The sequence below is a fragment of the Ursus arctos genome, unplaced genomic scaffold, assembly GCF_023065955.2.
Source record: "Ursus arctos isolate Adak ecotype North America unplaced genomic scaffold, UrsArc2.0 scaffold_36, whole genome shotgun sequence".
In the NCBI taxonomy this organism is placed as follows: Eukaryota; Metazoa; Chordata; class Mammalia; order Carnivora; family Ursidae; genus Ursus; species Ursus arctos.
In genome coordinates this window covers 9,275,859-9,296,700 of record NW_026623050.1, presented here as the reverse complement: position 1 = coordinate 9,296,700, position 20,842 = coordinate 9,275,859, and the positions used below count along the sequence as shown (strand labels likewise).

Here is a 20,842-nt window from a genome sequence, read left to right as displayed (position 1 = left end):
AGGTGGTCCCTATGGCAGTCGGCCCACCATCTCAAAATGTCTTCAATGAGTAGTGTTGTGGGAGAGAGTGTTTTTATCTCTGTGAAGCACCACTGGGCACTTGCCTTCTCAACCAGTTCCTTGGAATCACCCTCTTAGTTTCTCACTCTGATGCTTTGGAGTGTCAGGAGGAATTGATATAAAGGGATTATGGTCTTTCTTTGCCTCCTTGACATATTTACATTGGGAAAGCCCAGAACACTGGGAGGGCTGGAATATCCCCTTTCCCGTATGTTTACGTTCACAACCTGGCCTCTCCTGACATACTATAAAGGGTTTCCTTGCAGGACAAAATCCAGCATTTACTCAGTGGAAGTCCTAACTGCACAGGTGAGTGCTCTTTACAACCTCAGTAGGCTCTGGATTTCTCAGGGCTTCTCAACTCTTTGCCTCTTTGGTGTTCCCTTATCCAGCGTATCTAATGCTGGTTATTCAGTCCTCTGCTCTTCACCCCAAAGTATGTAGATCCCCCTCCCAGAACCCCCACCCCTCTTCCCTCCCCCAAACCAAATGTATCTCCCCATCTTAGGCCCCTCTTCCTCATACTCCGGTGTTCTCATTTTCAGAAATTAGGCTGGCTCCCTGTGAATCTTTTTCTCCTTCTATCCACCCTATGTGCTTTGGCTTCCCTGGGTCCTGGAGCTGCTTCCAGTTATCAAAGATTGAGATAAGTGACAGTGCTGGGAGAAGCAGAGAGCTAGAAGCCAAGGCCCAGCAACTAAGCAATGTGTACAGTCAGAAAAAGCCTAAGCAGCACCACAGCATCTGTAATGAACTTGATTTTATTGTTAGAGTTGGAGGTGGCTCCGTTACAGCAGCTGGGAACTCTAGCAGGGAAGTGTGGGGAGGAGCAGAGCACAGCAGCACGGGGAGGGTGGGAGCTAGGAAGAACAGGCCGGCTTATTTTGGTTTCCACACAGTCATTTGGCAGAGAAGCCGAGCCCTGACGAGCGTCTGGATTTCTCAGTCCGGCAGTAGTCTGGCAGGGCTGCTCATTGGCTTGCTTGGGGAGAGGTCCTCTCCTGGGGTGGTTTTTTTTTCAGCCTGTTTTCATCTTACTCAGTAGAAGTTCAGCTTTAGCTCAGCTTCGTCTCCTTCTTCCCTTCCTCCCTCTCATTTTGCCCAAGTTCTCTGGCATGGCCTCTACCTCCCAGATCCTCTGTCCAAGAGTTTGGGGCTGGAAAGGCAGCCAGTGTTCCCATTTCAGCTGCAGGATGGCATAGTGGAATGTTGGGGGAGTCACACATTGCTGGGGTGTCAAATGTTGGGATGTCAGGCAGTGGCTTATTTTTAACCCATTACACACCAGGCCACAGCAGATGACCACATGCAGAGAAGCCAAGCAGGGGATGAAAAGGGATGAGGATAATTGGAATGGGTGGGTGAAAACTTCAAAAGGTCGGGGAGCTTGGAAGGATTCTGGGATTGAGGCTGGGCTCTCCTTGCCCCTTTGTGCTGCCCAGTAGGCCTGGTCCGGGCATAGCTCTGGGATGTGAATGGTATGAAGCAGGGGCTGGGAGGATAAGCAACTTTCTTCTCTTACCAGTCTATTGGTCAAAAGAGCTTCAAGTTTTGGATTGAGACATTCAGATATGGAGGGAAGCAGTGGGACAGTGTAGCAGCGGTGTACCCCTAGACCCCTGTTGGAACCCAGACCCTGGTGAGTAAGGGAATGGGAGATGGAGGAAAGGGCGCAGCTCTGGGCACCTCACTGACAGAATCCTGCCCCCAGGTCACATAAATTACTACAGGAGAGCCTTCCTTAGGATGCTAAATAAATAGAGATAAAGAGATCCCTGGGTTTGGGGATATGATCTCGCTCCATGAGGGAGGAGGTTGCTGAGACCCATCCTTCCTCCCCACCCAATACAAACACTTGGTAGTGTTAGGAGAAAGGGTCCCTCCAGGGTTCTCAGGCATCAGATGATCTCCTATTCTAATTTTTACCCTCCTATCCTCTCCCTGTTGCCTTTGGTTTTGAAACTCCTCTCGGGTATGGATGAGGGGGAGGGACAACCCCTCCATTTAGCCCAGCCCAAGCTTCTACAATAAGACATCCTGTCCCCTGTCTCCCCCACCCCAGCTCCCATGTCCCTCAACCCCAAAGGACTCAGCAATAGCCATTCTCTAAGGGAGCTGGGGGAGCAGATCCTTGGGGAAAGGAGAGTGGTTCTTTCAGAACTCTATCTTGCAGGCTGGGAAGGACTCATCCTGCATGACCACGGTGCTGCTGCTAGCCAGGACCAGGACATTCAGTTGTTGCTGCTGCTCGTGAGTCTGCTGGTACCACTCACGAGTCACCTCTGTGTCATGAGTAGGGATCAGAGTCACCTAGGAGGGAGACAAGAAATGCCTGACGTGACAATGTGAAGGGAAGTAAGGTGGATGGGGCATCATGCCTGATGGTCTAGGAAGTAGTCCCACTGCCCACAGAAAGGCCTCAGTCCTTTTATGAATAGAGACTGTGTTCCACTATTGCTTCTGAGTAAGCTTCGACCAGACCTCCTCCTTGGCATCCCTTGCCACTCACCTGAAGATTCTCCCCCCACTGGGCCTTGCCTTCCAGCAATGCATCCAGCACAGCCCGGCTCGGCTCGCCATTGACAGGGTCATTCCCACTGACCACATAGTAGGATGCACGCACTCGACGGAAGAAGTCAAGGTCAGCAGTCTTGCCACTGCAATGATTCGGGATATAGGCGAGATCCACGTATACAGGGGGGCCAGAGCCGCCCTTGGAACCCAAGGCCGCTGTAGAGACAAGCCAGGACTCATTGGAGAGGTAAAGTAGAACACTTTCAGCAATCTTCTTCCTCCCACAATCCTTCCTACTCCTGGAATCTTTGACCAGTCACACCCAACCCCAACCCACCATCTCTCTCACTTTTCATGTTATACTTACATTGTCCTGTTTTGAGTCCATTGACTAGGCCTTTGGACATGGGGCTGTGTCCATCCTTTTCCTCTGCTGGGGTGACCTGGCTTGGAGTGCTGCGTGGTCGGGGTGGGACCCGGGATGCTCGATCTGCAGGCCCTTTACCAGGGGTGGGTGAGCGTTTTCCCCGAAGATCCAGACGCCGGGCAGGAGATGCTGGCTTGGCCCTGCCTGGGGCCCTGCGCCCTACTCTCCCCTGTGCCTTCTCCTTCTCCCGTAGCTTTTCTACCCTCCCAGATTCTGAGCTGAGTCCCTCGGGGTCAGCCATGCACACATCAGGGCGAGGAGGGGATGGGCGGGGGTCTGGTTGAGGGACAGGGGGTGGGTCATGGCCAGGCCTGGGATGGTGAGTTCCACTGACCCCCCCAGCTTTGTCCACAGGCAGGAAGTCCCCATCCTCATCTGAGTCGAGGGCTGCCTCAGCGGTGATGGATGGGCACTCCTCAGTTTCTGGTGGAACATCAGAATCCGATTGTGAGGAGCCTGAGTCACTGGCTGATGTTGGGGGTGTCTCATCAGCCACAGGGCATGGGCCGCCTGTGGCCCCTGGGCCCCCCGCCCGGCGCCGCCCCCCTCTCCCTACAAGCCGAGCTTCTTCAGTTGAGAGGTCACCTTCATCTGTGGATTGGGGCAGAGGTGGGTTCAGAAAGGATGGGGAGAGTTCTCCACGGTGGGGCCGGGGCTCAGCAGCACATCCCTGGGGCCCAGCCTCAACATCAGGGGAAACACTTCTGGGTTGGCCTGCAGAAGCCCCTCCAGGGCACAGTGGCTGCTCAGGGGAGAGCAGCGTCTCAGGCCGGGAACTCCTCTCCGCTCCCTCAGGCCAGTTCCCATGTTCCCAGGCAGGGCAGGTCTCAGCTGCTGCTTTCTCAGCCTTGGCCAAGGCAGGGCCTGGGGTGTTGGGGCTGGTTTCTGTTGGGCCATTGGTGGCACAATCCCCAGAGGGACTCTCGGAGGGGCTTGGCTTCTTGGTGGGGGCCCCCGTGCACTCCAGGCGGCAGGGCAGAGTGCTATCATCCATGTCTCCAGGCAAGCTTGGAGCTGGAGCTGGGGCCAAGTCCAGTGAAGCTGGGGGTGCTGGGCTCAGAGGAGTGAGGTCCCAGAGGCTGTGGGCAGCTGGTTCCACTCCTGGGACCAGCTCTCCAGACCCCCGTTCTGCAGCCTCCAGGCCAGGAGGGAAGCGCTCAGCCACACTCGAAATCACAGGTGTGGTGGCCTCAGAGGAGGAACCTTCAGACAGAGCTGGTGAAGCAGGTCGTGGCAGACTGGAGAGGAGAGGGGCCCCAGGAGAGCTGGGTGATGGGAGCTGGGGCAGTGAGGAGTCCAGGCTGGGGGCCTTGGTCACTTCTAGGTACTCATCATGCCGGGCTCTGGTGGGGGGCCCTGGAGCCAGAGCCAGAGCTCGGTCCCCAGAGAAAGCGAGGGAGCCACAGGGTGCCGAGCGGGGTTCAGCAGGAGAAGGCAGTTGTGGGGGAGCTGGCTGCAATGAGGAGAAGCCAAAGGCTGAAGCAGGGAAGTCCAGGCTGGGTCGGGCAGGACCCAGGTGTGAGTCCGAGGGAGGGCTGGTATGTGCCTCGCTTTCAGGCCACAATGTGGGGGGCCCCGCAGAGATGGGGTGAGGGGGACTTGGGGACTGGGCCTCTTTCTCTGGCTGTTCCCGAGCCCCCTTCTCCAGCTCTGAGTCACTAGTGCTGTCATCCCAGTGACCCTGGCCTGATTCCTTGGGGGATGGGGTTCTCCTATCTGGGCTACAGCTCAGGATATTACCATTAAGAGTGGGGCTTGGGCCTTTGCTCAGAGGGATAGGAACACGGGGGGGCACTGCAGGTGGGGTAAGGCTGGGCTCCACACTCGGCCCTGGCTCAGGCTCCTGCCTGGGGGGTAAAGCGGGTCCTGCCAGGGCTGCATAGCTAAAGGTTGGAGTGTCGGATTGGAGACTCTTGGGTGAGACAGGAGATGAAAGCTCCTTCTCTGCAGACGGGTTTCGGCCAGCAGCCTCCTCCTTGGCTGAGATGCGTGGGGGCCAGTCCCCAGCTGCCCCAAGTGGGGGCTCTCTAGTGGGGCATGCAGGGCCAAGCCCAGTAAGCATCATCTGCTCATAGATGTCTGCATACTGAAAACTTCTCTCATCAGGATAGGGTGTGGGCTCTCTCTGCTCGGGCTCCATCTGCTCAGGCTCCTTGGTGGCATGGCTCTCGCTGGCCTCTGGGACCTTTGAGCTTTGAGGGCTGCTGCTAGGAATCCCAGCTCCACCTTCTTCCCTTTCCCCTTCAGCCTTGCGGTAGTCTTTCCCCAAGGGGGAGTATGGCCCACCTTCCAACTCAGCTGCTGCCTCCTGTACTGCAGCCACCACACTGTCATACTCAGTTGTGCCCCAGGAGAAGGGCGCAGGAGTGTGTGGCTCTGGGGCAGGTGTGGGGGGAGCTGGAGCTGGGGAGAGGGGTGCAGGGGGCAGGGGTCTGTCCTTGGGCACCCATGGTGGGATGTCAGCCAGCCACGAGGGGGTGGTGGGTTCGTTCCTCACGGGTGGCATGGGCTCAGGCTCTGGGATAGGGCTTTTTCGTCCTGGGGCTGGAGGAGCCCTCTGTCCAACCATCTCAGGAGGAGAGGCTGGAGGAGAGATGATCTCAAAAGGGGAGCGGGTCAGCTTGTCCTCTTCCTCTGGTGGTAGCCCAACTGGTGACTCAGCAAGCCAGCGTTCGACCTCCAGTCCCTTCTGTGGTGAGGGCTCCTGGAAACCCTTGAAGTCTGAGGCCCAGGGGCTCTGGGGTGTGTGCTCCAGTGGGGGCGCTTCTTGGTCATCGTCTGGCCCTTCATCGAGGAAAGTGCTCTCCCGCTCTTCCGTGTACCGTGGCCGGGCCCCCTGGCCGTCCAGCTCATGAGGAAACCACACCTTGCGCTCACAGCTCAGCTCCCTCCAGTATGTGTCCTGTTCCAGGCCCACATCTTCTCTGCCCCTCCAGTACCTGTCCTCCTGCTCAGGAGATGTGTCCTCCCATGTCTGGGCAGGTTCTTTCTGTTCTCCAACTTGCTCCCCTCTGGATGGAGATGTTTCTTGCCACTTCTGGACCACATCCTGCTCCTTCCAGTACTTCTCTCCCTGATCCTGGGCCTTGTCCTCCTGCACAGGGCTCTCTTCCAGACCCAGAGCTTTGGTCTTCTCTAGCAGAGCTTCTTCCTTCTGTTGCACAGCCTCAACTTTTTCTGGAGATTTTTCCTCTAGGACCTTCTCCTTTGGTTTCATGGTTTTCTCCTCCTGCACTGGGCTCTCCTGCTCCTGAGTTTTGTCCTTGTCTTCCAGAGTCTTATCTTTCTCTTCAACAGCCTTATTGTTTTGTTCCAAGGCTTCAGCCTTCTGTCCCAAGGCCCAGTATTTTTGTTCAAAGGCCTCATCCTTCTTTTCCAAGGCCTTGTCCTCCTGTTCTTGGGCCTGGCCTTTTTGTTCCAAGTCTATGTCTTTTTCTTCTAAGGTCTTATCCTTCTGTCCATGAGCCTTGTCCTTCTGTTCAGGGGCTTCGTCTGTCTGTCCTAAGGCCCTGACCTTCGGTTCAGGAGCCTTGTCCTCTGGAGCCTCGTCTTTATGTTCAGCATCTCTGACTTTTTGTTCTAAGGTTTCATCTTTTTCTTCTAGGATCTTGTCCTCTTGTTCCAGAACCTTGTCTTTTTGTTCTAAGTCTTTGTCTTTTGGTTTCAGGGCCTCCTCCTGGTGTCCCAGGATGGTGACCCTTTGTTCTAAGTCTCTGTCTTTTTGTTCTAAAGCCTTATCTTGCTGTTCTACAGCCTTGCTGTTTTCTTCTAGAGCCTTATCTTTCTGACCAATGGCTGTATCCTTTTGCTGTACAACAATATCCTTCTGGTCCAGAGTTTTGTCCTGCTGTAGGACTTCATCTTTTGGTTCAGGCCCCTTGTCCGTCTGCTCTGGGGTTCTGTCTTTCAACTCTGGAACTTTGCCTTCCCACTCCATGGCAATGCCCTCCATGGCAGGGCTTGGCAAAGACTCAGGACTCTTGGTGAGGGAGCTATCAGGTGTCAGAATGTGTTCACCAGGACTTGTGATCACACCAGGTGAGTGCTTCCCATCTCCCAACAATGTAGAATGAAAGAGGGGGCTGGCAGGTAATTTTCCATCAGGGCTTTCATCTGTGATGTCTGTCAGAGCAGGGTATGCAGTGGTCCCATCTGTGGGAGGTGACACTGTGGCTGCATGGGGTTCTGGAATAGATGCAGGCACTAGGTGGTGAGGGGTGTCCTCAGCCTGCATCAGAGGCCCCTTTTCTTCCTTTCCAAGGCTTAGTTCCCCAAACTGGAGGGTGCCAAGGTTTTCTGGAGAGAGCTGCTTAGAAGAGACATCCAGAGAGGTCTCCTTGCTGGGACTCTCTTCTGAAAGAGAAAGTGACCGGGTGTCTTCTGGAGACACTTCTGGCCAAAGGTCTTTGTGTAGCTGCTGCTCTGTCAGGCCACAGGGAGACCTCAGGGTGGCTTCTTGGTTGGCTGTGTCTGGGGAGACCACACTGAGTACAGATACAGACTCTGCATCTTCAGGGGAGAGGCTTTGGTCAGGAAGTTGGAGCACCTCATCTTTCTGAGTTTCACCAGGTTCTTGGAGTGACGTTCTCAAATCTCTGGGAAGGGCTTCTGTTCCCAGAATTGGACCTGTGGGCTCTCTTGCCTCCACAGTCTCAAAGACTATTGCTTTGTCCTGTTCTGGCAACAGCTGGATGGTGCAGCCTGTATGTTCCCCAGCGATGCTGACAGGTGCTTCTGGGGCATGGGGGCTCCTGGGAGGAGGCACCTTTCCCTCCTCCTCTAGTGTAACCTCTTCAGGCTCTGGCTTAACTATCTGCTGTGTAGCATCTTCCTTGCCCACACCTGGTGTATGCCCAGTTTCTCCCCAGGAGCCTTCTTCCTGAAAGTCTTGGGGCTCAGACTTTTCTTCCACTGGGGACTGATGAAAGGGTGTGTGGGTGGCACTGGGTGGGCCAGATGGTGGAGGAGAGGCCATCTTCACCGTGCTATCATCTGGGCTGAGGCAGCGCTCCTCCACTTCTCCAAGGACCGCTTCCCCTGGATGTAGGGTATGCCCAGGGCCACCAAACATTGGAGCTCCAAATTGACTAGGAAGTTTCTCAGACATCTCTACATTTGTGGTCTCCTCCTCTTCCTCTTCCACAGCTTTCTCTCCAGGCAAGCCTCTCCCTACAATCTCTCCTTTCTTCTCTGACTCCCCAGTCACAGAGAAATCCTCACAGGGTGGTGATTTGAAGCCCTTATCTTCTTCCAGTGAGGAGGTGGGTGAGATGGTTCCAGCTGATGGCACATAGTCCAAGCCCTGGGTGGCTTCAGTGCGGGAGGAGGGGATGCTTGTGACTGTGTCAAGCAGCAAGGAGCTCTTGCCTGTCTCCTCTGTCTGGGGAGCTGTGAGTGAAGCCACAGACTGATCCTCAGCCACGGATGTGGCAAAGGAAGAAAGCTTGTCGCACTCAGTGATTGAGGTGGCCGAGGACACGTGCTCCTCTTCAGCCAAAGGGGCGGCCACTATGTTTGGGGGGTAGGTGAGTTCAGTCTCTGGCGCTCCATAGCCTTTGCTGGAGGCAGCAGGAACAGCACTGTCTGTAGGCTGGCTAGCCTCAAAGGGGCTGGGACCTTCAGGCCCAGGGAGGTCATATGTACTTGTAGGAAATCTAGGTGGAGCTGGGCGTTCCTCCGGCTCGTCATGAATCTCCTCATCTGAGATGGTCTGCTCTGTCTCTGAGTAGCCAGGGATTGTTTCGTCCTGGATGTAAGAGACATGCTCAGTGGCTCCAGCAGGTGTGGCGAGGCTGCTTAGGAATGATGAGGTCTCCTTCTCAGGAGCCTTCCCCTGGAGTCCTACTTCCCGGCCTCCGAGGGCCTCCCTGCCCCTTGGAGTTGCCTTCAAGGCTTCCTGCATATGTTTTTGGTAAAAACCCTCAGCCTTTGTCTCTTCTTCTTCTTCCTCATCTGAAGGGTGCAACTCCTCCATTTCTTCTAACTCGGCCTTCTCTATCACATCCTCCTTTACCTCGGGTTCACTTTCCTCTCTGGCTTCTGTTCTATCAGGGAGCCTCTCTGCTTCCTTCTGCTTCTTTTCCTCCCAGGTGTCTTTCTCTTCCTCTGTTTCAGCCCCTGAGTCTGGGCCTCTATCCTTACCACCTTGTTCTTCAGGGATATCTGAGACAACCTCTTTCTCCTTCATCATAGGCTCTTCTTGTTCCAGCCCTGGGACAGAGGGTGGTATCCCCTGGCCATTTGTGCTCGGTGGTCCCTCCTCTGTAGTGTCTGGAGGGAGTGGTTTCTCTCCTAGTCCTATGTCTCTTTGTTCAGCCAGCAACCCCCTCTCCTCACGCTTCATCTCCTCAAAGTCCTGTGTAAGGTCCTCTGGTGAAGACAGAGCTAGCTCCCTGTGCCCACTAACTATTGGGGATGGTACAGCCCCCTTCTGGGCTGGGGGTGTCCGGGGCTCAGAAGAAAGCTCCTTCTCAGCACGAGCAGCCCGACTCTTGTCCATTTTGACCCTGCCAGGGGCCTTGGCTTTGTAGAGGGTCTTACGTACCTCAGGGGTAAAGGGCTTCAGGTCTGGCTTGGAAATTTTCTTGACCTCAGGTTTGGTATCTTTCCTCTTCTCCTCCTTCTTGGCATCCTTCTTCTCCTCCTTCCTTCCTTCATCCTTCTTGAGTTCCTTTCTCTCTTTCTTGATCTCTTTTTTCTCTTTGTCTTTTTTCTCTTCCAGCTTTGATATCTTTTCTTTCAGGTGCTTCTTCCCCACCTTGTCTTTGATCAGCTTTCGCTTCTCTGCCTTCAGAGCCTCACTTGACTCTGTCCTCACCCTCTCAGGCTTGGTAGGCTTCTCTGGGGGCTTCTCAGATGACTCTTTTACTTTTTTCTCTGTTTTGGCTAACTCCTTAGCCAGTTCTGAGCGGGCTTCCTTGGCTCCCTCTTCGGCCACCTCCTCCCGTTTGGCCAGCTTGCTCACAGCTGTCTTGGCAGGGGCCTTGAGGCTCTCCTTGCTGTCAGCCCGTTGTTTGATTTTGCTGGGTTTGAGGTTGGCAGGCACAGCGCCAGAGGCCAAGTCCTTCTGTGTAGCCACAGGGTACCGTAGGAAGTCCAGGTGCCGAAGCTTTTCCAGGCCCTCCAAGATCTTGTTCTGGGGAGCATTCCCTGGAAAAAGCACACGTACAATCTTCTCCGTGGGGTTGGCTGGTAGCCAGACCACCAGAGCAGTGATAGAGGTCAGGTAGGGCACCGAGATCTCAGCCTCCTTCCCATTAGCCAGCACGATGCCTGTCTTAGCTTTACTATTGCCTGCCCACTTTTGCATGAGGAACTGCATCTCCTTGCTGTCCTTGACAGGGTTGAGGACATACATGTCCAGCCGGCCCACACCCATCTTGTGGAAGAGGGTCAGCGGCTCAATGGTGTTGCTGACCACTCGGTACAGAGGTTCGGCCTGGATGCCCAGGCGGTTTAGGTGTTGCAGAGTGAGGCAGGCCTCCTCAATGCTGCGCTTGGCTTTCCGGGATGCATCAGGCAGCCGCAGTTTATCTGGTACGTTGAAGAAGACAACTCCAAGCTCAGGGGAGATGAGGTTCTTCACCCAGTCGCTGTAGCTGCTCGAGCCCTGGGACTGCTCCTCCTCCAGTTCTGCCACTTTGCGCTGCAGGAGTCCATTGATGCCTGGCAGGTTGTCTGCGCCGATGTGTGTGAGCAGCACGGAGTCAATGCGGTCCAGGTGCCGCACCAGCTTCCAGAAGCAGGACTTGCGATCGGAACCACCATCCACCAAGATGTTGAAACCGTTGACGGCAAAGAGGGCAGAGTCTCCGCGTCCACCAGGGAAGATGTAGCAGCAAGGCTTGGAGAGCTTGAGGAAGCCCCCTGAGGTGGGGGGCTCTAGCAAGTCGAAGGGAGATGGCACATCCACAGTCTCAGAGACATACTCGGAGAACTCAGCCACACCATCCATGGTGGGCAGCGTGGGCTCAGGGTTTAGTCGGAGGTGCAGGGTCTCTTGGGAACTGGATAGTCCCAGGTGGCTCCAATCACCCTCCCCTAAGCAGGAAACAGTGAGGAAGGCCTGGATCCCAGGGTCTCTATTGCTGAGCAATTGGGCAATCTAGAAGAATGGGAGATGAAAGGCTGATCAGGTCAGGTAGAGACCTGGGGTTGCTTTAACCCGACTTAGATTCAATCTGCTAGTCTCTACCACTTTGCGAGGGGATTTCCTCCTACCTTTCGGCCAGAGTTCCCTCTGGTCAAGCAATGTGAGATTTTCCCATCCTTGGATCCCTCCCCACAGCTCTAGTCCTACCCCACATTCTGTTCCTCCCAGATATGCAGACGTGGAACTTACCTCTGGGTTGTGAAGGACCTGGGCAAAGTTTTGATAAGAGTAGGTACCACTCTGTAGGATGAGGTCTCCCCCAGGCTCTAAACTTTGCCCACTCAAGATCAGTAGTTTGTGAGCTGATGGACTGCTAAGGAGATGGTGAACCTAGAAGGGAAAGACAGCAGGGGTCACGGATGTAGGAAACCCAGGGAAGGCCACTGGATGTTCCTGGTTCCCCTCAGTACCGCAAGGACACGTTCCCCACTGCCCACAACATTTCCAGTGTGGGGCTGGGGATCATAAGGCGGCTTAGATGGTTCAAAGCCAAGTCCAGGAATTCTTGGCCTTACAGCAGTATTTCTGGCAGAGGTGGGTTATAGCACTTCCAAGCAAGCCCTCGTGGCAAGGCTCAGACCCTAGTCTTACCTCAGAGCTGATGCTGTCGGCACTGGGGTTTACCAGGATGATGGTCTCTAGGATCTCACTCTGGTGGGAGAGGGTCCTCTGGCCTGAGGGAGGGAGAGATGCAGGATTTTGTATTGAAGAGAGTGAGTATAGACTAAAAGGGAGAGGAATTGTGTGGGGCAGAAGAGAAAAGAATATACTCTCAGGAAATGGGGCCGAGGGGAAAGTGGAGCCTAGCTATCCTTAGATCCTTCCACTTTGGATACTGCTGAGTAAGGTCTAGGAACGGGCTCCTCCAGCCCTGCCCTTTCAGGGTTTCCTCCTCCCCTCTCCCAATCTGCCACACCCTCTGGCTGCTCAGTCTGGTACCCCACCCCCTCCGCCTGGAACGTCTGCCTCAGGCCGCCTATTGACAAGAAGCTTTTGTCCCTCTCGAGCACTAAGCTCCTGGTGCTGCCTGGGGATGGGGGGCTCAGCTGGAGGGAGGGCTCCCAGGATCACGATCCTCACTCAGCTCTCTCCTAACTAGCCTGCCTCTGTCCTGGGCTTTCATGCCACCAGAATCCCTGGAAATAAGGACGGAGACACTTATTCGCCGCAGTGTCTACGGACTCCACATCCTCCTTTCCATCTCCTATCCAAGGCCAGAATTCCCATTCCAAAAGACTGTTTCTATGTCTCTAAACCTTTGGGGTTGTACAATTCAAAGAGGAGAAATAGGACTGTAATTTCTCATTCTGTTCTCTACTTCCTCGGAGACCAAGGCTGCGCTTACAAACATGGACACAATCATACTGTTTCCACCACAACTCCCTCTCCCACCTTACCTCCACAGCCCCAGGCACAAGAGAGGCCTGGTTCACTGCCCCACAACTCATCCCTTGTGAACAGTTTCATCTCTCATCCTTGCCCCTCTCCTACGGAGATGGAGATGGCAGGCCACAAACGGGAGTCAGGGGTCCACAAACAAGAAACAAACAAGGACGGAGAGATTCAAAGTGTTTCCCAGGCCATGGAGAAAGACAAGACAGCCTCAAATCCCCCATCCACGTCCCTTCTCCAGACTCACAGGAAACACCAAGTAGTGCAGCAAAAAAAGAAAGTGGCGGGTTCAAAGATAAGGAAGGAGGATGCTGCCATCCCCTGCTCCTGCCCTTCCTAACTGCTGCATGCAGTGGGGTTACCTTGCAGACTTGAACACATGGCCTGCGAGTGGGCTGTCTGGGAGATATTGGTGGGAGAGCTCATAATCTGTCCCCTAGATTACTCGACTCAGCTCTCTCCTCTTTCTGGGGTTTGGATGAGAGAAGCCTGGGGCCAGGGCCTTTGTTAAGAGGAAGAGCCCTAGTGCCAGGATCAGGCAGATCTGGCAGCCCGGGGCTGCACTTGCAGCTGCAGGGGAAATGAGCTGTGGATGGTGTCAGAAGAACAAACCTCATGGATGGTGGGTGGGGCCCAAAAGGAGTTCAAGGGTTCTCTTCTATTAACTTGGGAACTGAGGGAAGCTTTGAGGTCAGTTCAGAGGATGAGAACCACCTTAAAGACAGGCTGGGGCACGGTTTGGGCAGGTGAGGGGTATCAAGGTTCAGGGAAGGGCCAGGCTAGCCATAGGCTGGTCACAGGCATAGGCAGTTCCTACCCTCCCCACAACATATACGCACAGGGGCACACATTCAAGCTAGGAGGGTCTGAGGAGAAATCTTTGTGGTACAGACTGATTTGTTTTCTAGCTACCACTCTTCCTCCCCTCAGTGGACCATTCCTCACAGTCCTCTGTGTATAACCACTAGACTTCTCTGATCCCCCTTCCTGTCTTGGCGAAAGACCCTATTCCTCGCCTGTGTGCTCTCCAATTCTGACTGGCAACTACGTGGTCTATATCGTGCACCCCTCCTTTTGAGGCCTGGGAGAAAGCCCTGTTTCTCTCTTCTGCTCCCCAGCAATCCCACTGAAGGGAATAGACTTGTTTTTCCTTTTCCTTTGGAAAGGACTTCTTATGAGGCAAGGGCACTTCCCCTTGGCCAGTGATGGGGTAGAGGTGGGCTGGGGTGCTGAAGCTGAGCAGGCAGGAGGGCAGGTGTCTCCGCAGTGAGGCAGAGGGGAGGGGGGGCCGCTTGGGCAGCTGCAGTATGCCGCAGTGTGTGAGTGTCTGTGAGTGTGCGCGCTGAGCTCAGACTCCAGCTCCGCCCCCACCCCCCACCCCAGCATGACAAGTCATTTTCTTGGCTGCCTCTGCATGGGGGGTGAGGAGGGGGGACGCAGAGAGGGAGAAGAAACTGGCGCCTCTGTTCCAGAGCCCCCATCTTGGGAAGAGAAGCGGAGATGGGGTGGGGGTGGGGCTGAGACTTGGAACCTGTGGGGTTGACAGGACTGGGAATGCAGGGCAGCTGCTGGGGAGGGAGTGCTCTCAATCTCCAGAGGGAGCCAGAAGTGGGGGCTTAGAGTCCTGGTCTCAAGCTGGTCGCAGGGAATGGGGAGCGAGGAGCCCACTGCAAATAGGTTGATCTGCGAAGAGGCGCATGCCACGTCTTAATGACCCTTTCCTCCCCTTTTTTTTCGCCACAGTGTCACCCACCTTCCCTTACTTGGCAAAAACTCGCTACTCTGCTCACCCCCAGCATAGCAGCAGCTGAGCAATCCAGCAGCTGACACCAGAGACCCTCCCATGAGGCGCATTCCCATAACATCCGCCTTTCCTTCAGATTCTTCTGCCTCTGCCCAAAGACATAGCCTTCAAACTCCTCCAGCACGGCGGGCTGCCAGGCAGAGCCAGTGACACCACCCTCTGCTGCTGCTCCTGGGCTGAGTCTCCCAACCCAGCCCAGCCTGGGAGGTGGACTGTCACAGTCCCGGGCCCCACTGGCCTCCACCTGGTCCTGGGTCCAGGCCGACCCCACAGTAATGTTCATCTTCTCTCTGTTCCCCCACCTTGCCCATCCTGCTGGGCTAATTGCAAACACACCGGATTAGGTATCAACTCCTTTCCCGTTAGTCCTACCACAGCATTCCCCCCCCCCCCCATGCAAAGCCCTTTGGTTAGGTTCTTACCCTGGGGTGTGGGCGGGAGCCCCTCATGGAGGCAGCAGCTCCGGCCTCAGCCGGCAGCTTCAGGGAAGAGTCTGCCGCACTTGGGGTGGGAGTGGGGGGGTGCGCTTGATGGGGAGGGCGGCGCCTGGGCGGGGAAGAGGGGCTGGTCCATGACGAGGCACTGGAGACTTAACTGTTTCTTTGCCTTTGTTGTGTCAGTGCTCTGGGGCTTCTGTTTGGCTCTGGAGCAGAGGAGTTGTCTAGCAGCTAAAAGAGCCCCGGTGGTCTCCAATAGCCCACAGGGCCCTCTCCCCCGATGCTGTTTAGTCAAGAAATACTCTTTTAGCATCAGCCAAAAGCCCTGTGCTATGGCACACTGCAGGGATACAGGAGGTATGGGCTGCCTGGGCCCTCCCCCTTTCCTCAGGAACCATCTGCCGCCTCTCCCTTCAGACCCAGGGAATGACCTTCAATTCCTGGAGGAGCAGGAGACAAAGGGGCTGGGGACCCGCAAGAATGGAAGAGTGAGGGGACTGCTTGAGATGAAGACTGGGGATGGGGTTGTGCTGAGCCCTGTGAGCTTCTGAGCCACAGCTGCAGAAACCAGGGGAGGATAGAAGTAAGTCTCATTTTAGATCACAGGGTAGGTTGAAATTCCGGAGTGGACACTTGGCCCCTAGCTCATCCAGGGTGGGGCACAGGGACCCTGGGAGCTGCACGTCGTTCTATGCCAATGTAATACTGCACAGTAACCACTGATACTTGGAATTCCTGGGTCATTAAATCTGAAGAGGCTGGGTGCTTTCTGCTTTTCAGTGAAAGAGTTAACAGGGACCAAGGAGGATCACCAGGGCCCCAGGCCCAAGCAAGATTTTCTTAGTAGAGGCCAGTTATTAAGTGCAACGTAAAGTACTCTTTGGATTTAAAAAAATCTTATGACTTTATAGGGTCTTGGGTCCCTGTGCTCTCCTTGTCTCTGTACTTTTCTATTTCTCTCTGATGTCTCTTTCTTGTACTATCTTAATCCTTCCAATGTTGGCCCTGTTTCCCTTAGTCTCTACCTCTGTCTCAGGACTCAAAAGATTCAAAGGGAAGATCTTGAGGGCTCTAGCACACAGTTCCAACCCGGTGATGCACATGCTCCCACAGAGTCCTTCCTTGCCCTCTTCCCTTCCACCAACCCTCCCCAGTCCTGGCCAACCCCTGATGCCTTCCACACATTGACATCCACCCACTCAAACCCCAGCACCAGCCCCACCCTTGCCCCAGACTGCCAAGAGTTGCTTTTGAAGGTCAGAGAAGCCAAAATAGTCTCTGCTCTCAGCATCCCCCATCCCCCTCTTAACTGTAGCCAGAGGAGAGGAGGAGCTGAGTCACCAGAACTGGGAGGGGGGAGAGAACAGAGGAGGAGGAATCCTTGCTCAGATCCGGAGATGCAAAGCAGCAACATGGCAACAGCCCCATTTGGATTGAGGAGGCCATCTGCAGAGATACACAACCCAAACCAGGCTGAGTTCTGAGCATCACAAAAGGAAAACACCTCCCCTCTGCAACATCATATTTCTTACTTCTTCCCATCTCAAGCCTTCTATCTCCTACCTGCTTTCTAGGGCTCTCTGGAGTGTGCTAAGAGGGAAACTTGAGTAGACATTTGGTTTGAGGACAAAATAACATTTCCCAGCTCAATGCGGAGCTCACCCTTATTCTCAACTGCTGCCCCCAAGGGCCACACCCTGGTCATAGTTCCAACTCACATTGGAGTTTTCCTTCAGCCCTTACCCTCTGAACAGCCACCCACCACAACTGACCCCTCCACCTGCCATGTTTCGAGGCTCTGCTGCAATGAAATGGTGAGATGCCAAAGAGAGAGATGCCTGAGCTCAGGCACAAAATGCGACTAGAAGTCGTGGATTTGAGACCTGACTCTACCATTTTATTAATTGTGCTGTTAAGCCACTTAACCTCTCCGAACGCTTGCTTCCTGAACTATAAAATGAGTATAGGCTTAGTACCATCTTCCAATAATGCAGGGAGGAATGAATGGCATAAAAGATGAAAAAGTGCTTCATTTCTAGAATCCTAAACCTGCAGTACACAAATGCCACTGGAAGTCTGTCTCCTTTTTGTGGAAGATTTATGATCAGGGAAATCGTAAATCAGAATCTCAGATCAGACCAACTCTAGAGTATACCCTTAGCTCCCAGGTAAACACAGAATTGGAGATGCCTGCAGAAAGGGACTTAAAATACTATTCATGTTCGCTGCTTTCCCATTTCAGACAAAGTGCAGACCCCCAGTTGTAGGGGCCAATGAGCTACTATATTAATACAGAATGGCTTTCATGTTGGCAGAAGTAACAGCACTACCACCTTCAGAGCACATCAGTGGTAATGGAGAGTCACACAGAAGGCCTACAAACTGGTCCTTCAGTGTGTTCCTTAAAGTCTTAAAATATCAATATGAATTATTAATTATGAAAGTCTGTCCCTTTCCTGTGGGTGAACAATAATAGAAGTATCAGAGTGTTGTTTAAACTCAGTTGTCCATGTCCTAATAGTTTCTGGGTTTGTTTTATAATGCTTGGAAGCTCTAGATTATCTGCAGGATTTAGAAAGGAAGGCTCCGAGTCACCACTGGAGACTTTCTGGCAAAATTCACCTTGTAAAGCCTTTACCAGATTTGACCGCTAGAAGGAGCTGGGCCACTGACGCTCCATCAGTGGATCCTTCTTTTTCTGTGTTTGAGACAGGAGTAGATAGTGGATAGGAATGATTGCACTTGCCCTGACACTGTAGGATACATATTTGTCCCCTTTCTTGACTTTTGGTCCCAGGGTTGAGGAGAGGTGAGAAGGATGGTGGCCTCGCCTGTGGGGTGGGCAGAAAGGATTAAGTCATAACGTACTAGCATATACCCTTAAGCCCACCCCAGCAGCATGGTTCCCCTTGCCTCTCTTCAGAATGGGAGGCTGAAGGGCGGGGCAGTGTCTGCAGCTGCTCTGGGCTGACTGTTGTTTGTGGGGACAGCTGAAAGAGGAGCCAGCAGGGGTGGGGCTGTGGCTGTCTTGAGCCATGTGGGTTTTTCCAGGAAATTCTCCACTGTTCTCCAGGGACACAGATAGGCCACCATGAAAATGTCCAAACCTAAAAAAATTCAGTATGCTAAAGTGAGCCCTGATTTTGGGAGTATTGCCCTCTGCTCCTGGCAGACACCATGGCAAAACGCTTTGATTAAAAAAGGTCAAGTAGGTGTTTATATATTAGCGCTTATTTCTGAGAAATGCCTGAGGGTAACTACACATCTCTCGTAAGTATCTTCCCAAGGATCCCCAAATGTTAATCTGAAGAATGGCTGAGCGTTTGGTTTAAATTCTGTTCATTCTTACACCATTCCAGAAAGCAGCCTACTCTTAAGTTTCTGTGACCCAGAGGACAAAGTTAGAGGATTCAGTGTGAATTGTTAACATCAGCAGATACCCCCAAACTTTAATTCAGTCATTCATTTCACCTGCTGCCAACACCTTATCCAGCTTGCACCAGAGATCCTAGGCAAAACTGTCGATTTTCAATCATCAGTGCTAATGGAGGAAGCCATGACGTGCATAATTCTAAACAGAAGGCAGTCTCAAAACAGTGAGTGGTTAGCTTCACAGGAAGCCAGTCACATCAAGGAGATGCCAGCTTCACATTTTTTTAAATGCTGCACATATTCCTAGGGTAATGAACATTAGTCATATTTACCCTCTCATAGCCTCTCTCTAGGAGCATCTCTAGAGGAGTCAGTGATCAGGGAAATGACTAAAGATGGGGCAGTTAGGAGGAGTATGAAGAGAAGGGGAGGTGATTATCCACACTACACTGGATAATCGAGAACTATTTGTATAAGATATAATTTCAGTCACTTGGTGGTGGTGACTGTTGAGTTGGCTGGATTTTATATTCCATAAAGGCACTGGCACATGGATTGGCGTGTCAGCATTTACTGATATCATGACCAGAGGCCCACCACTTTCATAATGGGATATAGGGCTTCCTGCAGTCTCCCCACAGATACTGACATGGAATGATAGCTTCTAAAATATTTTCTTAAATCCCTAACCCATTTTTCCCACCCAGCAGAATGGGAAACTGAATCCTGTGAACTTTGATCTCAGAGCCAAGTCTCAGAGTGTGACTAGCTCTTGTGGCAGCAAATCCAGGAGACCCTGCTTCCTTCTACCCTAGATTTGATGGTGCTCATCAGCCTTTGGTACCGGGATTCTGCTCTGCTCTCGAGATCTGTTGGCTGAACCAAAGGAGGAACCAGAAATACTGAAACCGTAGGCCATGCAGACTGAGGAAAAGGTGCTAAGCAAGGATCTGGGAAGGTGACTGAAGGACTCACAGGCTAGGATATACAGAAAGGGGAACACAAAAAGAGAGAGTGGATTTTTGCATGGGAGATGACTAATCACTCAATAGAAGTATCTCATTCCCTTAGTGCATGTCAATAGCTGTCCATAAACCACCCTCTTCTCAGGTAGAAATTCTGTTCTCTAGGTTCCCTCCACCATCATACCATCTGTCTGCAAAGGGTACTGGGTAGACAAGGGTAGCTTTGGAGCTTTGCAACTTTCCCCTCAAGAGTCCCTCCCTTCTGCTCAACCCAAACCTCCCACAAAGCCAGCTCTGCCAGAGAGACTGGACCTCCGCTCTTCTGTAACCAACCCTCACCCAAAGAATGGAGACAAACGATACTAGTCCTAACCTTTGACCTCTGAGGAGAAGTGAGCTAGGTGCCGGGTAATGAAGAGTCTCAGTTGTTGGTTCAAGTCAAAGGACGATAAGTCAATGTTCCAGGAGAGAATCCCTGTGAGAGAAAAAAAAAAGAAAGAGGGCTCTAGATAAGGTCAGTGGAGGTGGACTTAGGAGAGTACTTCCAAAGCTCAAAGAAGGGGTAAGGACAGGGAGAGGATAAGGACTGCCATGATCAGCCTCACTGAGGTCTTTAAGAAAGGTGGCTGGTGCCTATGTCTATTTCCCATCATGTGCCTTCGTTGAGCTTTGCCTCAGCCAGAGAAAGAAGGGCAGAATCAGGGCTAAACTTGGTCATTAATGAGTTTCTATGTAGTCATTTTCTTGCAGAGTTGCCCAATTGTGACAGAAATGACACTCAAGGCCCGGTTCCCAGATACTGGGGCCTGCCTTTCCTCTACAGCTAAACAGTATTCTAGACTCTCCTTCTTTGCCCCCTCCTTGCCTCTACCCCTCCATGGCTTGCTTCTACCCGCAGGTGGCTCCGCAGCACTGCGCCACAGCCTGGCAACTGGAGAGGGAGGTGAGGACTGAGGAGCTTGTGGCCACGAAGGTCACTCTCAGGTTTACCGCTGGCACTGAGAGATTTAAGATTTGTCCACGGCGTGCAGAAAGCACCCTGTTCCTGTTCAGGGACCCTAAAGAAGAAATTAAGGTAGGAACATGGACTCTCCAGGGGATGGTGAGGACTCTCAAGACATTTGACCCGAGACACTGCGAGTGGGAGGGGTGTGACCAGAGTGGCCCCAGGGGCTGTATAGATTTCTCCTACCTCGGGGAGATCGCGGAACGCCATGGGATGTGCGGGAGGGATGGGGAAGCGAGATGTTAGTAGCTAGAGACGATATGGACACACGACATGGAAGATGCAGGTGACCGGGGCTGATGATTCAGATTAACAGGGAGCACAGATCTCAGTCAGTGCAACCTAAAGATGGGGAATGCAGCGTACACATATGGCGGAGAAGCACGGGATGGAGGATGCCCCAAACACGGCCAGGACAGCGGCTCACCTTGTTCAAGGTGGGCCCGCACGGCCCTCAGCTGACTCTCTGTACCGATGTCACCGATCACGATGAGCAAAGAGTGCTTCCGCAGGTCCCAGCGTGCTGCCGCCAGTGCGGCTCCGGCTTCGCACAGCGGCTCCGCGGGGTTCTGAGCCAGCAGAGCGCCGGGGCTTCCGAGCCCCAGCCCGGGACTTGTCTCCATGGCAACGCCGCTAGGCCGCCCGGGCCCAGCCTCGGTCTCCATGGAAACCCGTCGGAGTGCTAGGCCGGCAGCGTCCGCTGCAGGGAGAGT

General features: G+C 53.5%; 1 protein-coding gene across 2 annotated transcripts; it reads right to left on the bottom strand.

Moving 5' to 3' along the window:
• Positions 1 to 805: 805 nt before the first annotated feature.
• Positions 806 to 20,840, bottom strand: MAP1A (microtubule associated protein 1A). Of its 2 annotated transcripts, XM_026479869.4 has the most exons (7): positions 20,557 to 20,840; positions 19,497 to 19,598; positions 11,745 to 11,827; positions 11,343 to 11,483; positions 2,942 to 11,105; positions 2,570 to 2,790; positions 806 to 2,370 (listed from the first exon to the last, which is right to left on the bottom strand). In XM_026479869.4, the coding sequence occupies exons 1-7, from the start codon at positions 20,792 to 20,794 to the stop codon at positions 2,215 to 2,217; spliced, it is 9,105 nt and encodes a 3,034-aa protein (XP_026335654.1). In that variant the 5' UTR covers positions 20,795 to 20,840; the 3' UTR covers positions 806 to 2,214. The 2 variants fall into 2 exon arrangements, with proteins under 2 accessions (XP_026335654.1, XP_044233455.1); XM_044377520.3 differs by lacking the exons at positions 19,497 to 19,598; positions 20,557 to 20,840 and adding an exon at positions 14,772 to 14,879.
• Positions 20,841 to 20,842: the final 2 nt, after the last annotated feature.

Coding starts and splice junctions, on each gene's coding strand:
- MAP1A (XM_026479869.4), bottom strand. CDS start 20,794: ATGGAGACCGAGGCTGGGCCCGGGCGGCCTAGCGGCGTTGCCATGGAG. Junction 19,599..20,556: donor GCGGGCCCACCTTGAACAAG/GTGAGCCGCTGT, acceptor TTTCTCTCACAG/GGATTCTCTCCTGGAACATT. Junction 11,484..11,744: donor CCGACAGCATCAGCTCTGAG/GTAAGACTAGGG, acceptor TTTCCCTTCTAG/GTTCACCATCTCCTTAGCAG.